Consider the following 24,552-nt stretch of genomic DNA (forward strand, 5'->3'; position numbering starts at 1 on the left):
AATATAGTTGATTAGATTAGAATCTGGTTGTTTTCCTTTCTTTGACTTTTCCCTGCGCCATATGTGTACCGATTCGGCTAAATGTAATGCTATTAATAAGCTTGAAATGTTTTCCTATTATTTTGCATTGGTTAACCATTGTGATGAATGATATTTAGTATATTCTGCTTTTCATTAATAAACAGGCATCGGTATAAACAGCAACAAAAAGTATTGATGCGCCGCATAGACCCTTTGATTTTTCATTTGTTTTCTATGAATGACGACTGTAGTGTAAGAATGAGAGAAGGTGATTGGCTGGCATGCAAAGCCCAGTATGATGACTGAATCACAATATATTACATTGTCTGGATGGCAGACCATCTGTGGGCTATCACAAGGTTCAAACATACCGTATCTGTGGCAATCTCTAAGAAGAGATGTTCTCATGGAAGTCCTTAAGTCACTGACGCCAGGGGAGGTGTGAAGACAGATGAAGACAGATGTGAACAAAATGAATGTTACTGTGGGAATTAAATAGTCATATTAGAATTTTTCAAGAGTTCACAAAGAGCTATGAGTTTGTATATATTTTATTGTGCTGTAAATGCTATGGATTTATTGTTACACAGAATGTTATTTTGTTTATCGGGCAGCCGATAGTTCAAAGAGGGAGTGACACAAGGATCATTTACAGTTGAAGTCAGAAGCTTACATACACTTAGGTTGGAGACATTAAAACGTGTTTTTCAACCACTCCACAAACCACTGTCAAACTATAGTTTTGGCAAGTCGGTTAGGACATCTACTTTGTGCATGACACAAGAAATGTTCCCAACATATGTTTACAGACAGATTATTTCACTTATAACTCACTGTATCACAATTCCAGTGGGTCAGAAGTTTACATACACTAAATTGACTGTGCCGTTAAAAAAACAAGGAACATTCCAGAAAATTATGTCATGGCTTTAGAAGCTTCTGATAGGCTAATTGACATCATTTGAGTCAATTGGAGATGTGGATGTATTTCAAGGCCTACCTTCAAACTCAGTGCCTCTTTGCTTGACATCATGGGAAAATCTAAAGAAATCAGCCAAGACCTCAGAAAAAAAATTGGCTTCAGGACAACAAAGTCAAGGTGTCAAGGTATTGGAGTGGCCATCATAAAGCCCTGACCTCAATCCTATAGAACATTTGTGGGGAGAACTGATAGTCTGTGCGAGCAAGGAGGCCTACAAACCTGACTCAGTTACACCAGCTTTGTCAGTAGGAATGGGCCAAAATTCACCCAACTTATTGTGGGAAGGTTGTGGAAGGCTACCCGAAACGTTTGACCCAAGTTAAACAATGTAAAGGCAATGCTACCAAATACTAATTGAATGTATGTAAACTTCTGACCCACTGGGAATGTGATGAAAGAAATAATAGCTGAAATAAATCAATCATTCTCTCTACTATTATTCTGTGATTGGAGAAAACTGTGGCTGTGATTGGAGAAAACTGAGGATGGATCAACAACATTGTAATGACGACATGACTTAAACGACAGAGTCAAAAGAAAAATACAAATATACAGAATAAAGTATGACTGAAAAGAAAAAAAACAGCAAAGGAACACACTTTTTGGCCTAAATGCAAAGCCTTATGTTCAGGGCAAATCCAACACATCACTGAGTTAACTGCCTTCTTATTTTCCAGCATGGTGGTGGCTGCATCATGGTATGGATATGCTTGACGTTGGCAAATCTCTTTTTCAGGATAAAAATAAATGGGATGGTGCTAAGCACAGGTAAAATCCTAGAGGAAAACCTGCTTCAGTCTGCTTTACAGCAGTCACTGGGAGAAGAATTCACCGTTAAGCAGGAAAATAACCTACAACACAAATCTACACTGGAGTTGCCTACCAAGAAGACAGGGAATGTTCCTGAGTGGCCAAGTTACAGTTTTGAATTAAATCTGATTGAAAATCTATGGCAAGACTAACATTTTTGTCTAGCCATGAGTCCCAACATCTTGACAGAGCTTTAAGAATTATAAAAATAATAATTGGCTAATATTGCACAATCCAGATGTGTAAAGCTTAGAGACTTACCCAAGAAGGCTCACAGCTGTAGTCACTGCCAAATGTGTTTCTAACATACACCGAGTGTACAAATTATTAAGGACACCTTCCTAATATTGAGTTGTCCCACACCCCGACGAATTGAACAATGTAAATTCGTTGGGGCATGGACTCTACAAGGTGTCGAAAGCGTTCCACAGGGATGCTGGCCAATGTTGACTCAAATGCTTCCAACAGTTGTGTCAAGTTAGCTGGATGTCCTTTGGGTGGTGGACCATTCTTGGTACACACGGGAAACTGTTGAGTGTGAAAACCCAGCAGTGGTGCAGTTCTTGACACAAACCAGTGTGCCTGGCACCTACTACCATACCCCGTTCAACGGAAATTTAATATTTTGTCTTGCCCATTCACCCTCTGAATAGCACACATGCTTAAAAAAAAACTTTAACCGGTCTCCTCCACTTCATCTACACTGACTGAAGTGGATTTAACAACTGACATCAATAAGGGATCACATCTTTCACCTGGATTCACCTGGTCAGTCTGTCATGGAAAGAGCTGGTGTCCTTAATGTTTTGTATACTCAATGTATATATTGACTGAATACTTTTCCAAGGACTATATTTTTGTTATTTAATTTCTATCAATCTTAAACAATATATATTCTTCCACTTGACATTTTAGTATTTAGTGTAGATTGTTGACAAAAAATTACAATTAAAAACCTTTTAATCCCACATTATTACATCCTAAAGGTATGGCTTTAAACCTCCATTGTATCACAATCTTCATGCTTCCAACTCAACATTAGCAGACATTTCAAAGGAGTTCAATATTCTTGCCTAAAGCATTCTGTAAAAACTGTTCATTCTCACCAAAGATGGAGATACTACATTGTTGAAGCGATTGAGTCGATTGTCTACAGTTACATTTGACCGTTTTCCTTATAGGCCAACACGTCAGCAAATTAGTATGACGGTCCTTGCTTACACTGTGAGGTTCTGAGCTACAGTGCTTAAAACCATACAAAGTGAGGAAATGTAAAAAAACAGATTCACAGATCTACTCAAGTAATGCTAGAGAGACAGCTGTGTTCAGATGTGAATAGAGAGTACACTGCAGAAGTGGGGAGTGAACCAGGATATGAGGAGTTGTAGGGTCTCTTAGGTTTAACTGTTACTTTGACAATTGTTTAGACCTAGAAATCAGATAACTTTTAAGGTATTTCATAGTAAATGGATGAACTAATCAGATCCAAAAACGGAGGACCCAATGGCCCGTCACAGCTTAATTTGCCAACGTTGAGTATGAAGTGAATAAAAGCATAATTTCAAAGCACAGCAGCACTCCCATCTATATATACACACAGCATTGACATATTTGATAACATAAATACATCGAGTAAGTGATCAGACTGACCAAAGTGCTAAGACACATTTGAATTGTGGCTCAAGTCCAAAAGAGTTCCTACTCCGAGTACACGTACATTCCCAAAAGGCCACCTTTGAAACGGCAACTAGCACACAAGGCTCAAACCTGGGAAAATTGGTAAAACTGGGAAAAGTTGTTAGACTATTTAGGGGGAATCAGATTCCTTATTACAAATACATGATTGACAGTCTCAGGTAGAGACAACTGTATTTTACTGGTAAGATTATTTTGTAGTGATTCTGAGGAACCAGGGCATGGACTCACTGGACTTGGGACTTACTAGCCCAAAAACATTCAATGCGCGTGCGCGCACACACACACGACAGGGTACATTGAAAAAGAGGTCATATGGCAATGGGATACATACAAACTACTAACAAAATGTGTGAATCTGGCAATTTTTAGGCTTTACAGTGTTTGTTTACATTTAGTTTGTGTACAAACATTGGCATAATACAAGCGTATATTTTGGGTTCTGATGGGGTACGACAGTTGAACTAAACTCATGAGGCATTTATAAGTTATATTCTTCAAGAATCAAATGGGTACATATCATTAATTTATAATACAAAAATGGATGCAGCAACTGCTGATTGCCCCTACCAATTTGAAGGGAAATCCCACAATCCTCCTTGTTATCGACAATAAGGATCCTAACAACTATCCAGACATTAACAGGAAGATAAGACTGTGCGTAGTTTGCGTACATATTTTACATAAAAAAATTATCCTATCTTGAAACCTTAAATTTCATATATTTACATTCCAACACCTTCCAAAAAGCCAGTCCCAACAGTTCCTATGCTTCCCAACCCTAATCCACAGCCAGATTTAGTCTCCTCTCCCCACCCCATCCCCCCAATAAACAGAGTGACGCCTCCACCCTTGGAGGTCTCATCTGATCTCTAGGGCCTTGCCCTCCAGGACCATCTTGATCTCTTTGGCATCCAGCGTCTCGTACTGCAGCAGGGCGGTTGCCAGGTTCTTGTGCTCCTTGGCGTGAGACTTGAGGAGCGCCCTGGCCCGCTCGTACGAATCCTGAGGACCACACAAACCACCAGAAATTATTTTTACACAGCCAGTGCCATTGTCTCACGTCAGCTGTCTGCACTGATCTGTCTGATAGTTCGCAAACACTCATGGGACATCAAAAAATACATTTGACCACAATATGCTGCCCTAACATTCGAAAATGTTACCAAGGTGACATCGTCCACTGAACCCCCTTTCATCCTCAAAGGAGTCAGAGTTAAAAAACTATAAACCTGTATCTAATATTTAAGCGTTAAGGCACAAGAGGTCGTGCTATGTGATTAATAGTCACAGGTAAATGGCGTTGTTCAACCCGACACGAAACGAAGTGCCAGTCAACCCATTTACCTGCGACTGTATTCATCACATAGCGTGATCTTGCGTGCCTTGTTGGTTTTATAAAACAGTTAACATATTAAACTAACAATGAATTACATATTTTAATTAATTTTTATAAGAAAAATTCCTACAATTCCATTCTTCCACCAATTTCATTCTACCACCAGTCTGGTCAAAAATCGGTTGGTTCTTTTGGGCATGTTGCCACAGATGCGACCAGTCGTTAATTCTGTTGTTATGCAAAAGGTTCAACAATTTAAAGGCAATGCTACCAAATACTAATTGAGTGTATGTAAACTTCTGACCCACTGGGAATGTGATGAAAGAAATAAAAGCTTAAATAAAATCACTCTACTATTATTCTGATATTTCACATTCTTAAAATAAAGTGGTGATCCTAAATGACCTAAGACAGGATTAAATGTCAGGAATTGTGAAAAACTGAGTTTAAATGTATTTGGCTAAGGTGTATGTAAACTTCCGACTTCAAATGTATGTTAGGTTAGCTGTGATTAGTACGCCTAGTTCTTCAGCACAGCTGACTGCTCTAGCTGCAACGTTATTGCGCTGGCCAAATGTTACAAAGTACTAGCGAGGCACAGTGCCAGCTGTCAGAGTCCGATACATGCTGATTTATGAGAAAAGACCCATAACTTTATCAACAACCTGTCAAACTGGCTACCGTAAAGGCCATTCAAACAAGCTAGCACTAGGATGCTAGCTGGAGCACGTTTGCTCATCTGATCGAGCATGGTTTGCTGTAATTGCCAGTGCGTCACAGCTACGGAGAGCAGAATGATTTTCAGAATTAGGAGCTAGTGTTAAGCGGATAAGCAACATCTACATTTTTAGAGATGAGTTCCAGTATAGATGGCTCATGGCAACTGCGTGTCCTGTTAGAATGATGCCATCTGACAGAAGATAGTGTTGAATGAATTTCTGTAAAGGGCTTCAAATCAAATCAAATGTTATTTGTCACATGTGCCGAATACAACAAGTGTAGACCTTACCGTGAAATGCTTACTTACAAGCCCTTTACACACAATGCAGTTTTAAGAAAAATAAGAGTTAAGAATATTTTTGCTAAATAAACTACAGTAAAAAAAAAAAGTTACACAATAAAATTACAATAACGAGGCTATATACAGGGTGTACCAGTACCGAGTCAATGTGCGGGGGTACAGGTTAGTCGAGGTAATTGCGGTATGTACATGTAGGTAGGGGTAAAGTGACTATGCATAGATAATAAACAGTGAGTAGCAGCATCGTAAAAAGAGAGCGGGGGGGGTCAATGAAAATAGTCAGGGTAGCCATTTGATTAACTGTTCAGCAGTCTTATGGCTTGGAAGCTGTTAAGGAGCCTTTTGGACCTAGACTTGACGCTCCAGTAGCACTTGCTGTGGGGTAGCAGAGAAAACAGTTTATGACTACGGTGGCTGGAGTCTTTGACAATATTTAGGGCCTTCCTCTGACATCGCCTGGTATAGGGGTCCTGGACAGTAGGAAGCTTGGCCCCAGTGATGTACTGGGCCGTACGCACTACCCTCTGTAGCGCCTTGCGGTCAGATGCCGAGCAGTTGCCATACCAGGCGGTGATGCAACCACAAGCCAAAGAGCACCAAGTCAGGGCCTTAGAAGGACGATGTATGTGGAAACTTACCTTTAAAAGTATCCTGACTTCATGTTCGATGGCAGCCTGTGTCTCCGGGCTCTGTTTGGTTTGGTCAGCATAGGTCATGACACCCAGCTACAACACAGGTGAGAGTGTGAGTGAGTGAGTGAGTGAGTGAGTGAGTGAGTGAGTGAGTGAGAAAGATATACTGTCACAATATATACAGTGCATTCGGAAAGTATTCAGACCCCTTGACTTTTTCCACATTTTGTTATTTTACAGCCTTATTCTAAAATTAATCAAATAGTTCCCCCCCCATCAACCTACACACAATACCCCATAACGACAAAGCAAGAACAGGTTTTTAGAAATTTTTGCAAACGTATAAAAAATATATATAAAAAACGCAAATATCACATTTACATAAGTATTCAGACCCTTTACTCAGTACTTTGTTGAAGCACCTTTTGCAGCGATTACAGCCTCAAGTCTTCTTGGGTATGATGCAGCAAGCTTGGCACATCTGTATTGTCTTGTCTGTGTGCTCTCCCCCGATTGCTCGGTTTGGCCAGGAGGCCAGCTCTAGGAAGCGTCTTGGTGGTTCCAAACGTATTCCATTTAAGAATGATGGAGGCCAATGTGTTCTTGGGGACCTTCAATGCTGCAGACATGTTTTATGTACCCTTCCCCAGGTCTGTGCCTCGACACAATTCTGTCTCGGAGCTCTACGGATAATTCCTTCGACCTCATGGCATGGTTTTTGTTCTGACATGAACTGTCAACTAGGGGACCTTATACAGACTGGTGTGTGCCTTTCCAAATCATGTCCAATCAATTGAATTTACCACAGGTGGACTCCAATGAAGTTGTACAAACATCTCAAGGATGATCATTGGAAACGGGATGCACCTGATCTCAATTTTGAGTCTCATAGCAAATGGTCTGAATACTTATGGAAATAAGGTATTTCATTTTTTTTTTTATATATATACACATTTGCAAACATTTCTAAAAACCTGTTTTCACTTTGTCATTATGGGGTATTGTGTGTAGATTGATAAAGAAATGTTTTGGTAATCCATTTTAGAATAAGGCTGTTATGTAACAAAATGTGTAAAAGGGGAAGGGGTCTGAATATTTCCGAATGCACTGTATGTAGTGCTGCAACATAGGGTGGTTACCATTTATGCCAATGAAGCTCATTGAATTGAGAAACAGAGATAGATCTTTGTGAAGGTTCCACACTAGGTAGTAGTTCTTGACGGGCATACAATACAAACAGCAGACCTTTGCTCATGCAGTATAAGACATTCATTCATTTCCTCTTTCTCGAACAAACATAACTTACCCTCTCACACATTCCAAATCTGGTCACCATCATTCTTGCAATTTTGGTGGCAGCATCAAAGTCACTTGATGCCCCTAAAAAAAACAAGATGAACATGTATTTGATATATTTTGTTGAGTCTTGGACTCTTGGAAGACTATTAACGGGCTAAAAGATACCAATGGCTCAGTGAGTCAGAGCATGGTGTTGGCAACAGTAAGGACCTGGGTTCGATTCCTGCATGGGTCACATATACTGAAGATATGCGTCACTGTCAATGTTCCACAATTCTATAAGTCACTTTGGATAAAAGTGTCAGCTATATGACCATATCATCAATCACTAAAACATGAATATTATTTATTTTACATTTGGATGCCAGGATTACCCCAACACGGGATGCACCATCCCGTTTTCTGGAAAATTCTTATTGTTCTACAGTACTGTGCTAGGTGTAACTCTGTACTCTAATTGCCCTCCTACACCAACTCTACATCCCCCTGCATACCAGTGGTGATGAACTCATTGCCAAATATGATCTCCTCTGCCACACGGCCTCCCATGCTGACGTCCATCTGGGCCAGCAGCTGAGCTCGCGTCTCGCTCCAGCGGTCATCCTCTGGGAGCATAGACACCTAGGATGGACAGTGGGGGAAGAGGAGTGAGGCCTGGCAACAAACGGAACCAACCACTTCACATTTGACGATTCTAAAAACATAAAAAAACAATCATTTCATTTGCAAGACAAAACCCAGGGGGAATTAAGCATTATGCATTATTATACTGGCATGCTCAGCAGAACAGATTCCTGAAAAAAAGGTGGTTTTATTTTGTGTCATAGCCTTCATATAAGAAACCAGTATAAAATATATATTTTTTAATATATTCTAATTAGTCTAACCATGTTGTGTTCCCTACCCATCTAGTTTCCTATATATTTAAAATTCCCTATTTCCAGTCCTACTTACATGACCCAGGGAAGAACCTCTGGGCATGATGGTGGCCTTATTGATGGGCATGGCGTCCTTGGTGTAGTACGCCACGATAGCGTGGCCAGACTCATGGTACGCTGTGATCTCCTTGTTCTTCTTGTCTATCTCCACACTCCTCCTCTCTGGGCCTGTGGGAGGGAAGAGATGGATAGAGATAATCACTTGATTTCCTGCTCGAAGCCATTCGGTCCCTGAATGCCAAATAAACCCATAGGAAGGTCCGAGAGGATTGTATAGGTGTATGTAGTCCCATCTCGTTCACTCAACTATTGGAAGTCTGGGCACAATTCAGGTTTGGATTTATATTTTGAATGGGAGTGGTCAGAGTCGGTGGCATTCAGCGCTCACATTTGATTGGCTCTAAGTAGAAATGCTGTTTCCAATTAGGAGCGGCATTTCCTTCTGTTTACTTTTAGTTTTTTTTTCTTCTTTTGTCTGTGTTTCGCTTTTAATAGCCTATGCGGAATTCATTTTGTATCTTACAGGGTTGTTTCGACATAGAAAAGTATTGGACGGGCCGCCTAAGTGTTTTTTCGGGCGCCTATGTCCAAACAGTAAAAAAATATATAATAATAGTAATAATAAATGGGATGAAAAAACGTTTTCAGTGTAAACTTAGGACGACTAAAAGAGATATAAAGTATGTAGATCATGGACACATATACGGTGCATTCGGAAAATATTCAGACCCCTTGACTTCTTCCACATTTTGTTACGTTGCAGCCTTATTCTAAAATACTAAGTACTTTGTTGAAGCACCTTTGGCAGCGGTAACAGCCGACTCTTCTTGGGTATAACGCTACAAGCTCGGCACACCTGTACTTGGGGAGTTTCTACCATTCTTCTCTGCAGATCCTCGCAAGGTTTGTCAGGTTGGATGGGGAGCGTCGCTGCACACCTATTTTCAGGTCTCTCCAGAGATGTTCAATCAGGTTCAAGTCCGGGCTCTGGCTGGGCCACTCAAGGACATTCAGAGACTTGTCCCGAAGCCACTCCTGCGTCATCTTGGCTGTGTGCTTAGGGTCGTTGTCCTGTTGGAAGGTGAACCTTTGCCCCAGCCTGAGGTCCTGAGCGCTCTGATGCAGGTTTTCATCAAGGATCTCTCTGTACTTTGCTCCGTTCATCTTTCCCTTGATCCTGACTAGTCTCCCAGTCCCTGCCGCTGAAAAACATCCCCACAGCATGATGCTGCCACCACCACGCTTTACCGTAGGGATGGTGCAGGGTTTCCTCCAGACGTGACGCTTCAGGCCAAAGAGTTCAATCTTGGTTTCATCAGACCAGAGAAACTTGTCAAAATGTGGAAAAAGTAAAAGGGTCTGAATACTTTCCAAATGCACTGTATATATTTCTAAATAAGATCATCTTTGAGAACTAACAATCACCAAAATAAAAGCTAGTCAGTCAGTAGCTACGTTTCCATCCAATTGGCGACAGATTTATGCGAATATTCTCAAATCTGCAAATGCGCATTTTCCCACCTGTGATGTGTTTCCACCAAACAGACTTTTAGCTTAAGTTTTCATGCATCGAATAAAAATCTAATGTTCAATGTGTTTCCATCACATTTTCAATTGTACCGATTTTTTGTCACAGAAACTGTTGCGTTGAATAACAAAAATGTGCCTATTCTGGTCTTGGCATGTGTGCTTTAACCAACAGCTCACAGATACAGTGCAGGTAGGCCAGTCTACATGATGAGATTATTATGGAAAAGAGATTTGACAAATATTTTTATTTGTCAAATGGCAGTCAAGCATCGATCATCATGTCACTAGAATCAGACCCTCAATATTTATTGGAAAGGAGCATCAAGATCCCAGTGCACTTCCACCACCCTGTAAAGTTCATCATAAATTATTTAATCTGTACCCTAATAAATTGCATGGTTTCCCGAGTCGGAGGACCACACAGCATATCGTCGCATGACTCCAAGTTTACGTCGATATGATGGTTATTATATCAATATTTGCGCATAAAGGCATTTCCATCGCCATTTCTCGCATATTTTACAGACACAAAAAGATCACACCATGTCGAACGAACAAATGATCTGTTCCATTTGTAAAATTGTACCGAAACTTCCTGTTTCCATCACAGTGGTTGTGATTTTTGTGATACAGTATGACTTTACATAAAAACTGTGGATGGAAACCTGGTTAGTCAGAGAGAATCGAAAGTTTAAAAAATGATGCATTCAGGAGTATTTTTGTCATGGCATGGGGCCCCCATTGATTTTGTTATGTTTGAGTCACAACAAAATGTTTAAGCCATGACAAAATGTGTAGAATTGCAGGAAATTAGTATTAAAACTGCACATTTTCTCTCAGCCCCATGGCAAGATGTGTACAACTGCAAGGGGTAGGTACATAAAGGAAGGGTAAAGTGACTAGGCACCAGAATAGATAACAAGAGCAAGAATAAATTACAGAGGAGCAGTAGCATATGATGAGCGTGAAAGTGTGTGTGTGTGTGTCAATACGTGTCGATATGCATGTGGTTTGTGTTAGCACCTGAAACCCTACCTCTTCAAAGAGTATCTTAAATAATCCTCATCCTCACCTCAACCCCCCCCCCCAAAAAAAACAGCCTGAATTTAAAATTGATTAAATATAGATTTTTGGTCACTGGCCTACACAAAATATCCTAGAATGTCAAAGTAGAATTATGTTTCTTGAAATGTTCACAAATTCATTACAAATTAAATGCTGAAATGTCTTCAGTTAATACAGTTGAAGTCAGAAGTTTACATACACTTAGGTTGGAGTCATTAAAACTAGTTTTTCAACCACTCCACAAATTTCTTGTTAACAAACTATAGTTTTGGGAATCGGTTAGGACATCTACTTTGTGCATGACACAAGTAATTTTTCCAACAATTGTTTACAGACAGAATATTTCACTTAATCACAATTCCAGTGGGTCAGAAGTTTACATACACTAAGTTGACTGTGCCTTTAAACATTTTGGAAAATTCCAGAAAATGATGTCATGGCTTTAGAAGCTTCTGATAGGCTAATTGACATAATTTGAGTCAAATGGAGGTGTACCTGTGGATGTAGTTCAAGGCCTACCTTCAAACTCAGTGCCTCTTTGCTTGACATCATGGGAAAATCAAAAGAAATCAGCAAAGACCTCCACATTGTTTTGGACCTCCACAAGTTTGATTCATCCGTGGGAGCAATTTCCAAATGCCTGAAGGTACCACGTTCATCTGTACAAACAATAGTATGCACGTATAAACACCATGGTACCACGCAGCCGTCATACCGCTCAGGAAGGAGACGCGTTCTGTCTCCTAGAGAGGAACGTACTTTGGTGCGAAAAGTGCAAATCAATCCCAGAACAGCAGCAAAGGACCTTGTGAAGATGCCGGAGGAAACCGGTACAAAAGTATCTATATCCACAGTAAAACAAGTCCTATATCGACATAACCTGAAAGGCCGCTCAGCAAGGAAGAAGCCACCGCTCCAAAACCGCCATAAAGAAAAGGCAGACTACGGTTCGCAACTGCACATAGGGACAAAGATCGTACTTTTTGGAGAAATGTCCTCTGGTCTGATGAAACAAAAATGGAACTGTTTGGCCATAACGACCATCGTTATGTTTGAAGGAAAAAGGGGGATGCTTGCAAGCTGAGGAACACCATCCCAACCGTGAAGCACAGGGGTGGCAGCATCATGTTGTGGGGGTGCTTTGCTGCAGCAGGGATTGGTGCACTTCACAAAATAGATGGCACCATGAGGAAGGAAAATTATGTGGATATATTGAAGCAAAATCTCAAGACATCAGTCAGGAAGTTAAAGCTTGGTCGCAAATGGGTCTTCCAAATGGACAATGACCCCAAGCGTACTTCCAAAGTTGTGGCAAATTGGCTTAAGGACAACAAAGTCAAGGTATTGGAGTGGCCATCACTAAGCCCTGACCTCAATCCCAAAGAAAATGTGTGGGCAGAACTGAAAAAGCGTGTGCGAGCAAGGAGACCTACATACCTGACTCAGTTACACCAGCTCTGTCAGGAGGAATGGGCCAAAAGTGTGGTCCAACTTATTGTGGGAAGCTTGTGGATGTCTACCAAATACTAATTGAGTGTATGTAAACTTCTGACCCACTGGGAATGTGATGAAAGAAATAAAAGCTGAAATAAATCATTCTCTCTACTATTATTCAGACATTTCACATTCTTAAAATAAAGTGGTGAATCTAACTGACCTAAAACAGGAAATTTTTACTTGGATTAAATGTCAGGAATTGTGAAAAACTGAGTTTAAATGTATTTGGCTAAGGTGCATGTAAACTTCCGACTTCAACTGTATAGTCTTGTGACTGTGCATAGAGTCAGTGCAAGATAGGGTCAATGTAAATAGTCAGTGTAACCATTTAATTAACTATTTAGCAGTCTTATGGCTATTTAGCAGTCTTTTGTCATGGAGTTAGATGCTGTCTCGGAGCCTGCTGGTCCGAGAATTGATGATCCGGTACCATTTGCCGGACAGTAGCGTGAGTCTATGGCTTGGGTGGTTGAAGTCTTCTGAATTTTTTTTCGGACCTTCCTCTGAGAAGCCTGAGTGTCTGAGGCCAACAGGCTGACTACACCGCTCGTGTCACGTGCGCAAGCTTTGCAAAATAAATGTAGAAATCTATGTTATTCAATTATTGCACCCACACTGCTCGAGTGCGCCAACGAGCGTCTGCGTTGCCAAGGGCTAAAATAGAAGTCAGTTCTATTTCTGATGCAGATCGCGCTGCAAGTCCTGCCTCTCCCATCTCCTCATTAGTTTATAGAAGCAGGTACCCACGTGCCATCTCCTCATTGGTTGTACCCACGTGGGTGACTGAAAGACGAATGAGGTTGGTGGCGGTAATGCACCTAATTTATGAAATTTGGCAATCGCAATATAAAGTCAAGAGAAGAAAAAGCCTAGAAGGAGGAGAGATGACTAGAAACGATTCGGTTGACCTTTTTATGTGTGGATTAATTGTCGGAGTAGAGGACCTTGTGCATTTCAGGTAAAATAACAAGTCAATGTTTATATCCCAGGACAAATTAGCTAGCAACAGCAAGCTAGCTAAAGAGGACAAATTAGCTTCCAAGTGCAAGCTAGCTAAATTGCCATAAAGGTTTAATGCTTTTTGACCTGTCTCCAAATTAATGTAATTGGTTCAGAGTTTGTTTTGATATTTTAACCTGCGTGTCGTGATGGCGTTTGGTGTGGGGGGACAAAATACATTTATGCACGATGGTGCATGCGTGCAGCCGGTTTGGGTTCCGTGTAAGGTGTAGGCAATATGATGCCAATTCCACTTGGCCTATCAAAGAGTAAGACAGGCTACCACCATATTGATTACACTTATCTAATCCTCTCAGATCTAAACAAGTGCAAAGGGGTAAGGGCAGATTTGTGATTATAGGGGTATATTTCTATTTTCTCCCTATTCCTACAGCAGTGCTCACCCATGAGGATCTTGTCCTTGGCGAACTCCAGCTCTTTGAGGGTCACCATGTTTTTGCCATCCACCGCCGCCTTCAGAGCTGCCTGGTTCACCAGGTTCTCCAGGTCGGCCCCGGAGAAGCCCACTGTGCCCCTGGCGATGATCCCAGCCTCGATGTCTGCATGAGGAAGCCATGTCGTTAGCAGGAACAGTGACAGCTAAGCTAGGTCAACTATAGTGTGACTTACTAGCATGTTACCACTGCAGATTCTCATATAGCAATCTATTAGCATGTAGCCATAGTCTATTTAGCATGTTGCCAGTGCAGATTCTTATATAACCATTGTCTTTTAGTTGGTAGCCTTTATCATGTAGCCATAGTCTATTTGCATGTATCCATTAGCATGTCACCGTAGTCTATTTAGAAATATAGCCATTAGCAAGTAGCCATGGTCTATTTTTTATTTAACCTTTATTTAACCTTTATTTAACTAGGCAAGCCAGTTAAGAACAAATTTTGATTCCAGGCTGTATCACAGCTGGTCGTGATTGGGAGTCCAATAGGGCGGCGCACAATTGGCCCAGCACCGTCCGGGTTTGGCCGGTGTAGGCCGTCATTGTAAATAAGAATTTGTTCTTAACTGATTTGCCTAGTTAAATAAAGGTTAAATAAAACAATTAAAAATGAAAATGGATGTTGCTCACGTACCAGGGTCTACTTTGATCTTCCTTAAATACCAGTTGAGGATTTCTGTGCGTCCTTTCACGTCTGGTTTGGAGACAGTGACCTGCATGTCAAAACGTCCCGGCCTAATCAGAGCACTAGGGAGGGAAGAGGGCGACAGTTAGGAGGGAGAGCTTCACTTAGTCTAGGTTTGTTTTAACATGGCAAGCCATTCTGTACTTATGTAAACTAATACAACACAGGCACTGTGATTGTGTAACATTATGAGATGAACAAAGCTTAACATACTTATCCAAAGCCTCAGGGAAGTTTGTCGCCCCGATGATGATGACCCCTTCATTTGGTTTGAACCTGTGGGCGACAAACTTGACAAGGTTAAGGGAAGTAACAGCGGTGCTACACCACGGTAGTGTTCAGTATGGCACAACAGTGCAATACATTTTGCAACGAAGAATCTGTGTTCTTATTGAACAAATTCAGGTAGAAGATCTATATTTCACTCCGTTTTAAAGATATATAATGTATATACACACACACACACTACCATTCAAAAGTTTGGGGTCACTTATAAATTTCCTTGTTTTTGAAAGAAAAGCAATTTTTTTGTCCATTAAAATAACATCAAATTGATCAGAAATACAGTGTAGACATTGACTATTGTAGCTGGAAATGGCTGATTTTTTATGGAATTTGTGGGTACTATTTAATGAAGCTGCCAGTTGAGGACTTGTGAGGCGTCTGTTTCTCCAACTAGACTTTCTAATGTACTTGTCCTCTTGCTCAGTTGTGCAACGGGGCCTCCCACTCCTCTTTCTATTCTGGTTAGAGCCAGTTTGCGCTGTTCTGTAGAGGGAGTAGTACACAGCGTTGTACGAGAACTTCAGTTTCTTCGCAATTTCTCGCATGGAATAGCCTTCATTTCGCAAAACAAGAATAAACTTATGAGTTACAGAAGAAAGTTATTTGTTTCTGGCCATTTTTAGCCTGTAATCGAACCCACAAATAGTGATGCTCCAAATACTCAACTAGTCTAACGAAGGCTAGTGTTATTGCTTCTTTAAAATCAGGACAACAGTTTTCAGCTGTGCCAACATAATTGCAAAAGGGTTTTAATGATCAATTAGCCTTTTAAAATGATAAACACAACGTGCCATTGGAACACAGAACTGATGGTTGCCTCTTCACGCCTACGTAGATATTCCATAAAAATACATTTTTAAGAAATCAGCCGTTTCCAGCTACAATAGTCATTTACAACATTAACAATGTCTACACTATATTTCTGATCAATTTGATGTTATTTTAAATGTACAAAAAAATGTGCTTTTCTTTCAAAAACAAAGACATTTCTAAGTGACCCCAAACTTTGAATGGTAGTGTATACTGTCATTGAACACAACCCAGAAGAACACATTGAAAACATACCCGTCCATCTCAGCCAGTAGCTGGTTGATGGTCTGTCTGGAGTAAGGGTGCATGGGAGACTCGATTCTCTTCCCTCCGACACTGTCCAACTCGTCAATGAAGATCACGCATGGGGCGTTGGCTTTAGCTTCCCCTGCAGACAAGTAATGTATAGAGAGATTGGGTTGTCTAGGGCAGAGTCTCAAACGTATGGTTGATCAATTATGACACAATATCATCTAGCTTGTAAACACTGTCGCAATCAGGTTTGGGTAAAAACATTTTTTTTTAACTGGGAAAAGTACATTATTAGGTTCGTGGTTGGAAGCCAGGAATAGGGTGAGACTTGAAGATGAGATGGGACTCACTGAAGAGGTTCCTGATGCGACTGGCTCCAACCCCCACAAACATCTCATCAAATTCCGAACCGGTGGCGTAATAGAAGGGGACGTCGGCCTCTCCAGCTACGGCTCTGGCCAACAGAGTCTTCCCAGTGCCAGGGGGGCCGACCAGCAAGATCCCTACAGAGAGAGAGAGTGCACAAGCTATAAACAACTGTAAATTATTAATATTGTATTACTGTATAAAAGACTGAAATCCAATGTGGAAGTAAACAATAAGATATGTAACTAGCTGTGAGATAAAGTGACTAGCCATCAGAATAGATAAGAGTAGAATAAATAACAGAGTAGCATCAGCATATGATGAGTGTGTGTGTGTGTGTGTGTGTGTGTGTGTGTGTGTGTGTGTGTGTGTGTGTGTGTGTGTGTGTACAGTACCAGTCAAAAGTTTGGACACAACTACTCATTCAAGGGTTGTTCTTTATTTTTACTATTTTCTACATTGTAGAACAATAGTGAAGACATCAGAACTATGAAATAACACACAGAAGGAAATAAAACGAATATTCAAAACTCCTTGCACACAGAACACCCAGCTGGTGATGGTGATATAACTGAGTAGAACAATCCTTCTACACCAGACGGACAACATTACCTACATCCTTCATTCCTGTACATTTCAAAGCAATAAAATGCAAACAAATCTTTATGCAACACTTTTGAAACATCATGTAGTAACATGTAGTAACCAAAATATATTTTAGATTCTTCAAAGTAGCCACCCTTTGCCTTGATGACAGCTTTGCACACTCTTGGCATTCTCTCAACCAGCTTCACCAGGAATGCTTTTCCAACAATCTTGAAGGAGTTCCCACATATGTTCAGCACTCATGAACAGTTGATGAGATGTGTCTGTTACTTGAACTCTGTGAACCATTTATTTGGGCTGGTAACTCTAATGAACCTATCCTCTGCAGCGGAGGTAACTCTGGGTCTTCCTTTCCTGTGGCGGTCATCATGAGAGCCAGTTTCATCATAGCGCTTTATGGTTTTTGCGACTGCACTTAAAGAAACTTTCAAAGTTCTTGTCTTAAACTAATGATGGACTGTCGTTTCTCTTTGCTTATTTGAGCTGTTCTTGCCATAATATGGACTTTTACCAAATAGGGCTATCTTCTGTATACCACCCCTACCTTGTCACAACTCAAATGATTGGCTCAAACACATCAAGGAAGGAAATTCCATGATTTAACTTTTAACAAGGCACACCTGTTAATTGAAATTCATTCCAGGTGACTACCTGGTGAAGCTGGTTGAGAATGCAAAGAGTGTGCAAAGCTGTCAAGGCAACGGGTGGCTACTTTGAAGAATCTCAAATATATTTTGATTTGTTTAACACTGTTGTGGTTACTACATAATTCCATAGTTATTTCATAGTTTTGATGGTCTAAAATCTGTGCTCATTCTCATACTAGATCACTTCCTCAGGCTAGACAAGATGACGCCTCATCCCTAGCAAGAAATGTATGTGCTTCTGTCTAACTATTAATAATAGTTAAAATAGTTGCTTTTAATCTAATATCTTGAAACATGTACACATTTAAGAGGGGTTTAAAATGTGTAATGATAAACAAGAGAAGTGCATTGCGTTCTGTTGGCTACTCTTTAATGTCAGCATGGATGAGAGAAATGATAAGTTGTCTTTTTAGTTTTCCAGAGTCCTTTTCACCTGTCCCCTATCACTGTGGTGTTTGCTACTGGCTGGCCTTTGTTCGCTCATTGGCTGGTTCAGATTTACCTACAATGAAAGAGGAGGTGAGTGTCCTATACTGTAGTGTGTCCTATACTGTAGTATGTCATCCGTGCCCTGTGAATCAGTCATATATAAATATATAGAAAATCTAACTCTGTATATACATCAGCACTTTCAATGGGGATTCTCCATTAAACATGCTTTTTAGTCCAGGTTACTACATGATTCCATATGTGTTATTTCATAGTTTTGATGTCTTCACTATTATTCTACAATGTAGAAAAGAGTAAAAAAATTAAGAAAAACCCTTGAATGAGTAGGCGTGTCAAAGCTTTTGACTGGTACTGTATGCGTTGTATGCGTGTGGTTTATGTGTAAGCTCTTCATTTTCATCTTCCATCAGAGGAAGATTGTGTGCCTGGCTGCCTGCCTAAACAACTTCTTGAATTCAGCATTGTTCAGTCAGTCTAAACCTGGGTCTTGTTCATTAGGACACAGAACAATTATTTTTCAAAATGTTTTGCAACGGAAAACAAATGTGAGCGTTTCTTATTGGACAAATCCAGGTAGTCCTTTCTGTAAACGTTTTTCTTGTTTGGTGCCTAAAGAACACAATCCTGACCAACTAAAGACCATAACATGTATGCAAGGATGACAGACTAAGTTGCTTTGGATAAAAGAGTCTGCTAAATGGAATATATTATTATTATAAAACAGCTCAGTGGTCTGCTGCACCTTTCGGCAGTCTCCCTCCGAGGACGGTGAACTTCTCTGGGCTCCGGAGGAACTCCACCACCTCCTGCAGCTCGTTCTTGGCCTCCTCCACCCCCTTGACGTGCTCAAATGTCACGTTCTTCATCTGGACAGGGTCCACCGAGTCCAGGCCTGATGTGGTTCGGAATCGCACTGTCCAGAATGGTTAGATTAAGGTTCGAAATCACACTGCTCGGATGCAAACACATCCTCAGCTATGGTTCGTTTTTTTTTTGTTGCTGCCAACAAATCACTGTTTTTTAAAAGCATTCGGTACAGTAAATCGATGGAAACAATTAGTATCAATATCACAACATCAAGTTCTCGATTACTCATCATCAGAGTTTACACACAAAAAGAATGCTCAGCATTCTGGGAGGCTGTTCAATTGCCATTTAAATACATTATATAGGCTACCCATTTATTTATGAAGAATGGATCTTTAAACAGACAATATACAGCTTCATAAATCATCATGTCACTCTCATGAACTGCATATGAAGTTGACAGTGGTTACACTTCTCCAGGCTCATCCCTCTGCAGTGAGGAGTGCAGTCGGGCTGAAACGCAAACTCCAGATTGTGGCTTTAAAGTAAAATTCCACCCCAACACTTTTTGTATTTGTTTCATTAGTCCATTGTTGACATAGGCCCAAAATGTTTTGCTTATCAGCAATCAAGTTTCAAGATATGTAACTTTCAAAATAAATCATCCCTGTATGATGCATTTTGCATCATATGGGGTTATTTCTGTATACCAAAAGTTTTTGGGTGGAGTTTTCCTTTAAAAATTACACACCAAGCTGCATGCCAGAGTGAGGGTCTTCGAGCTTGATTAGAGAGATGCATATGGATAAAATGAAAAAGGAGCCTTTACCCGATAGGAAGGGGGTCTTGGAGAGGCCGTAGAGTCCCACCAGCAGCAGGACCAGCAGTATAAACCTCGTCCTCCTCAGGGAATCTGCAGAGAAGGGGAGAGAATGTGTGTTTCAATCCGCTTTCAAGAAAAATGTAAGTCGGACAACACTCATCTCTTGCTGCAGTGAGCATTTAATTATCAATGCAGGCCTTCGAGGCCTGCGGGCTGAAACGTTGGTAATTTAATGCTCACTGCAAGGAGAGTAGACTTTAATTTTCTGAATCCGCTAACAGCCAACATCATGGGAGGCAACGCAGACCTAGTTCATATTTAGAAGGAAAGAAACAAGAGACAATGTTGTGAAACGAAGGAGATACTACCTGAGCTTGTCCACTAAGAACGGCGTTTTGGTGTTCCATCTCAAAGTGTTTAGCCATGTTGTATCTCACTGTCCATGGCCTTATTGTGTAGTGTGTGTGTTCTGTAGTGTGTGTGTGTGTGTGTGTGTGTGTGTGTGTGTGTGTGTGTGTGTGTGTGTGTGTGTGTGTGTGTGTATACACTTGCCTTGTTTGCGCTGTGTCAGCGCTTGGGATTTTAGGAAGCCCTCGGCAAACCCGGTCTTAAAAGAATCTTGCTGCCCATCTGGAATGTTCTTGCTCTTCAGGAGCTTGTCCAAGGTTTCCACCTCCATCCCCTTATCACGTGTCAGGAGGCCCTCCATGAGACAACAGAGTCATAGATATTTACAATGCATCCAGGCTGCGAAACTGGAAGGTACCATCATTCCTTGTCTAATGAGGAAATGCTTGTTTTTGTTTTCTGTTGTAAAACATTAACACATTTTGGTATGGTGTGACATAATGAACATGACCCAAGTACTCTTTCCATAGACTGTCAGAGTACAGACAAACCGGGCTCTCACCTTCATAAAAGATGGGGTAAAGCCATCTGGTTCCATGGGACGCTCAAAGCCTGCCTGCAGTCGCTTGTTTTTCCTTAGAGTTTTAAAGCCTCGGCTTTGGACCCACACTGGAAACAAGGGCACACATATGTTTAACATATAGAAAATCAAACTACACATTTATAAGATGTTTGGTAAATTTGAATGCACTTCAGGCGTTCACTCATATGGGAGAGTGATTGTCAAAACAATATAACAGACAAACACCCTGCCCTCCAACATTTCATTGCATGAACTCTTCCTCTAAAATATTCCAATAGCAAGGAGTAGAATAGGCTCGCTCCCATGCAAGTTTCTATCTGTTCTCACAAGCTTGCCACTGTTGACATTGAATTGCATTTACAGGAGTACTAAGCTGTGACTTTTGCTCAGTATTTATTAGTCAGTTAATTGCAATACAATAGAATAGACTATTGAGCTGACAGACTTTTTGCACTGTTTAGCTATAGCTGTGTTCTTCAATCTAGAAAGCAGGGAATATTTTGAATAATGTTGTAGTGTTCCCCCCCTGAAAGCTATGAACTTTGGCTTTCACCCGGAATTGTTTATTTATGTCTGAGGAAGAAAAAAAACTTTTCAAACCATATGATCTAGTACATAATAAAAGTATAATCAATCAAATACGACAACCTGGTCTCAGAGCGTTTTGAATGGTATGTATTAATTTGTGGATGTCCATCACCCATTATGTATTTTTTATTTTACCTTTAATTAATTAGGCAAGTCAGTTAAGAACAAATTCTTATTTTCAATGACGGCCTAGGAACAGTGGGTTAACTGCCTTGTTCAGGGGCAGAATGACTTTTTACCTTGTCAGCTCGGGGATTTGATCTGGCAACCTTTCGGTTACTAGTCCAACGCTCTGACAACTAGGCTACCTGCCCCCCCAATAAAGAATTCATAAGATATGATATGGTATGACATGTTACGAATTACAATTCGTATTACACAGTATGTTACGAATTTGCAAAACGTACAATATGTTACAAATTTGAAAAATTTACAATATGTTACAAATTTGCAAAACATATGGTATCTTATGAATTCTAGCTAGCTGGCTAATGTTAGCTAGTCTAGGGGTTAGGGTTAAGGTTAAGTTTAGGAGTTAGGTTAAAGGGGTTACAGTTAGGGGAAGGGTTAGCTAGAAGGGTTAAGGTTAGGGTTAGCTAACATGCTAAGTAGTTTCAAAGTAGCTAAGTAGTTGCAAAAAAGTAGTAAGTAGTTGAAAAGTATCTAATTAGCCAAAATGCTAAAGTTGTCCGTGATGAGATTCAAACTATCATGACATAAGTAAAATATCATGACATAAGTGATAGTCAAAATGTGTGAAATTTGTGAAAGTCTAAATTAACATTTTGGCCATTTAAACAGCGTGTGTCCACCTTATCGACAAGGGGAGATATGCTCTGAAAATTGTACTTTTTTCTTGGTTCTACTGATGTGCTTGTCTGTCTCCGACGGGAAAAAAAATATATATATACTTTTTGACTTCCACACAAAATTACTTATTTACTTTTCAGTTTAAGGGAGTGTGTAGGTCGCATTCTTTATCATACAGCTATGAATGTTATATATTTAGAACCGCCTGCTGATAGGAATCGGGAGCGTTTGAACTGGAAGAGCAGCTTTTCTAAGGACCGCCCCCTTGACGTGATGTGGCAAAGAGGAGACAAAACGTGATGTAATGACGCAGTTGACCAGTGGATGAAGCCAGAGACATGTTTATTAAACAGAAGCCTAGAATGGCTAGTCTTTTTTGTTCTGACTTACAAAACGTTGGGAAATTAATAAAATAAATAATTTAAGCATATTATCAGTAAGCAAGTAACTGCATCGGGCACTTTAAGCTTAAATAGATTATAGAATAGAATGAATTTCTGTTACCTGGCCAGTAGTGGAGCTCTGTGAAAACAGTTTGAAGAGGGGAGGGAATCTGTCTGCAGAAAACAGGGGAGTCAATGCCAATTTTGCCACCAAAGAACCCTAGAAAGACAGTATAAGGAGAGTTGGATGTGCATATTCAATCCAAATGGTCTTCTTCAGTTCAGAACAATCCTCCTCTTAGGATTTAGTTACATTTATAACCACATATTCGTGATTCTTTGTCTTAAAATAAACGTGTTCATATAAACGATACACAATTAATTCCATAAAATCGGTGCTATGTAAAAACATGTATTTTTGGTATTTTGTATTTTATTAGGATCCCCAATTACGGGGGGCCCAAACAGTAAACAAAACACACAACAACAAAAAAACAATATACAAAACACTACATAATACAATACAATGCGAAATACATTAGAATTTATATATACACACATACACTGAACAAAAATATAAACTCAGCATGCAACAATGTCAAAGATTTTACTTTCAGTTTCAGTTCATATAAGAAAACCAATACATTTAAATAAATTCATTAGGCCCTAATCTATGGATTTCACATGACTGGGAATACAGATATGCAGCTGTTGGACAAAGATACCTAAAAAAAAACGTAGGGGTGTGGATCCGAAAACTAGTCAGTATCTGGTGTGGCCACTATTTGCCTAATACAGTGTGACATCTCCTAAGCATAGAGTTGATCTGGCTGTTGATTGTGGCCTGTAGAATGTTGTCCCACTCCTCTTCAATGGCTGTGTGAATTTGCTGGATATTGGTGGGAACTGGAACACACTGTCTTACACATCAATCCAGAGCATCCCAAACTTGCTCAATGGATAACATGTCTGGTCAGTACGTAGGCCATGGAAGAACTGGGACATTTTTGCTTGATTACCAACAACGACGAGATGGCCTACAGGGAGGAGGTGAGGGCCCTCAAAGTGTGGTGTCAGGAAAATAACCTCACACTCAACGTCAACAAAACAAAGGAGATGATCGTGGATTTCAGGAAACAGCAGAGGGAGCAACCCCTTATCCACTTCGACGGAAGAGTAGTGGAGAAGGTGGAAAGTTTTAAGTTCCTCGGCATACACATCACGGACAAACTGGAATGGTCCACCCACACAGACAGTGTGGTGAAGAAGGTGCAACAGCGCCTCTTCAACCTCAGGAGGCTGAAAAAAATTGGCTTGTCACCGAAAACACTCAAACTTTTAAAGATGCACAATCGAGAGCATCCTGTCGGGCTGTATCCCCGCCTGGTACGGAAACTGCTCTGCCCAAAACCGTAAGGCTCTCCAGAGGTTAGTGAGGTCTGCACAACGCATCACCCTGGGCAAACTACCTGCCCTCCAGGACACCTACACCACACGATGTCACAGGAAGGCCAAAAAGATCATCAAGGACAACAACCACCCGAGCCACTGCCTGTTCACCCCGCTATCATCCAGAAGGCGAGGTCAGTACAGGTGCATCAAAGCTGGGACCGAGAGACTGAAAAACAGCTTCTATCTCAAGGCCTTGAGACTGTTAAACAGCCATCACTAACATTGAGTGGCTGCTGCCAACATACTGACTCAAATCTCTAGCCACTAACAATAACAAATTGGATGTAATAAATGTATCACTAGTCACTTAAACAATGCCACTTTATATAATGCCTACATTACTCATCTCATATGTATATACTGTATTCTATA

General features: G+C 40.5%; 1 protein-coding gene across 4 annotated transcripts in view; it reads right to left on the reverse strand.

Annotated features, from left to right (window-relative positions):
* Nucleotides 1-554: 554 nt before the first annotated feature.
* Nucleotides 555-24,552, reverse strand: part of LOC139551134 (ATP-dependent zinc metalloprotease YME1L1-like) — a 54,972-nt gene continuing 30,974 nt past the window's right edge. For 2 of the 4 annotated variants that reach the window (XM_071362545.1, XM_071362547.1), the window contains exons 4-18: nt 22,850-22,948; nt 20,927-21,033; nt 20,569-20,719; nt 20,023-20,106; nt 19,129-19,299; nt 16,668-16,820; nt 16,321-16,453; nt 15,184-15,246; nt 14,920-15,032; nt 14,233-14,388; nt 8,754-8,905; nt 8,294-8,420; nt 7,807-7,880; nt 6,507-6,593; nt 555-4,513 (exon numbers count right to left, since the gene is read on the reverse strand). In XM_071362545.1, the coding sequence (XP_071218646.1) occupies nt 4,370-4,513; nt 6,507-6,593; nt 7,807-7,880; nt 8,294-8,420; nt 8,754-8,905; nt 14,233-14,388; nt 14,920-15,032; nt 15,184-15,246; nt 16,321-16,453; nt 16,668-16,820; nt 19,129-19,299; nt 20,023-20,106; nt 20,569-20,719; nt 20,927-21,033; nt 22,850-22,948 (1,814 nt within the window). In that variant the 3' untranslated portion in view covers nt 555-4,369. The remainder of the gene's footprint in view (nt 4,514-6,506; nt 6,594-7,806; nt 7,881-8,293; nt 8,421-8,753; nt 8,906-14,232; nt 14,389-14,919; nt 15,033-15,183; nt 15,247-16,320; nt 16,454-16,667; nt 16,821-19,128; nt 19,300-20,022; nt 20,107-20,568; nt 20,720-20,926; nt 21,034-22,849; nt 22,949-24,552) is intronic. The other 2 variants (XM_071362546.1, XM_071362548.1) reach the window with 2 other exon arrangements.

The sequence above is a fragment of the Salvelinus alpinus genome, chromosome 23, assembly GCF_045679555.1.
Source record: "Salvelinus alpinus chromosome 23, SLU_Salpinus.1, whole genome shotgun sequence".
Lineage (NCBI taxonomy): Eukaryota > Metazoa > Chordata > Actinopteri > Salmoniformes > Salmonidae > Salvelinus > Salvelinus alpinus.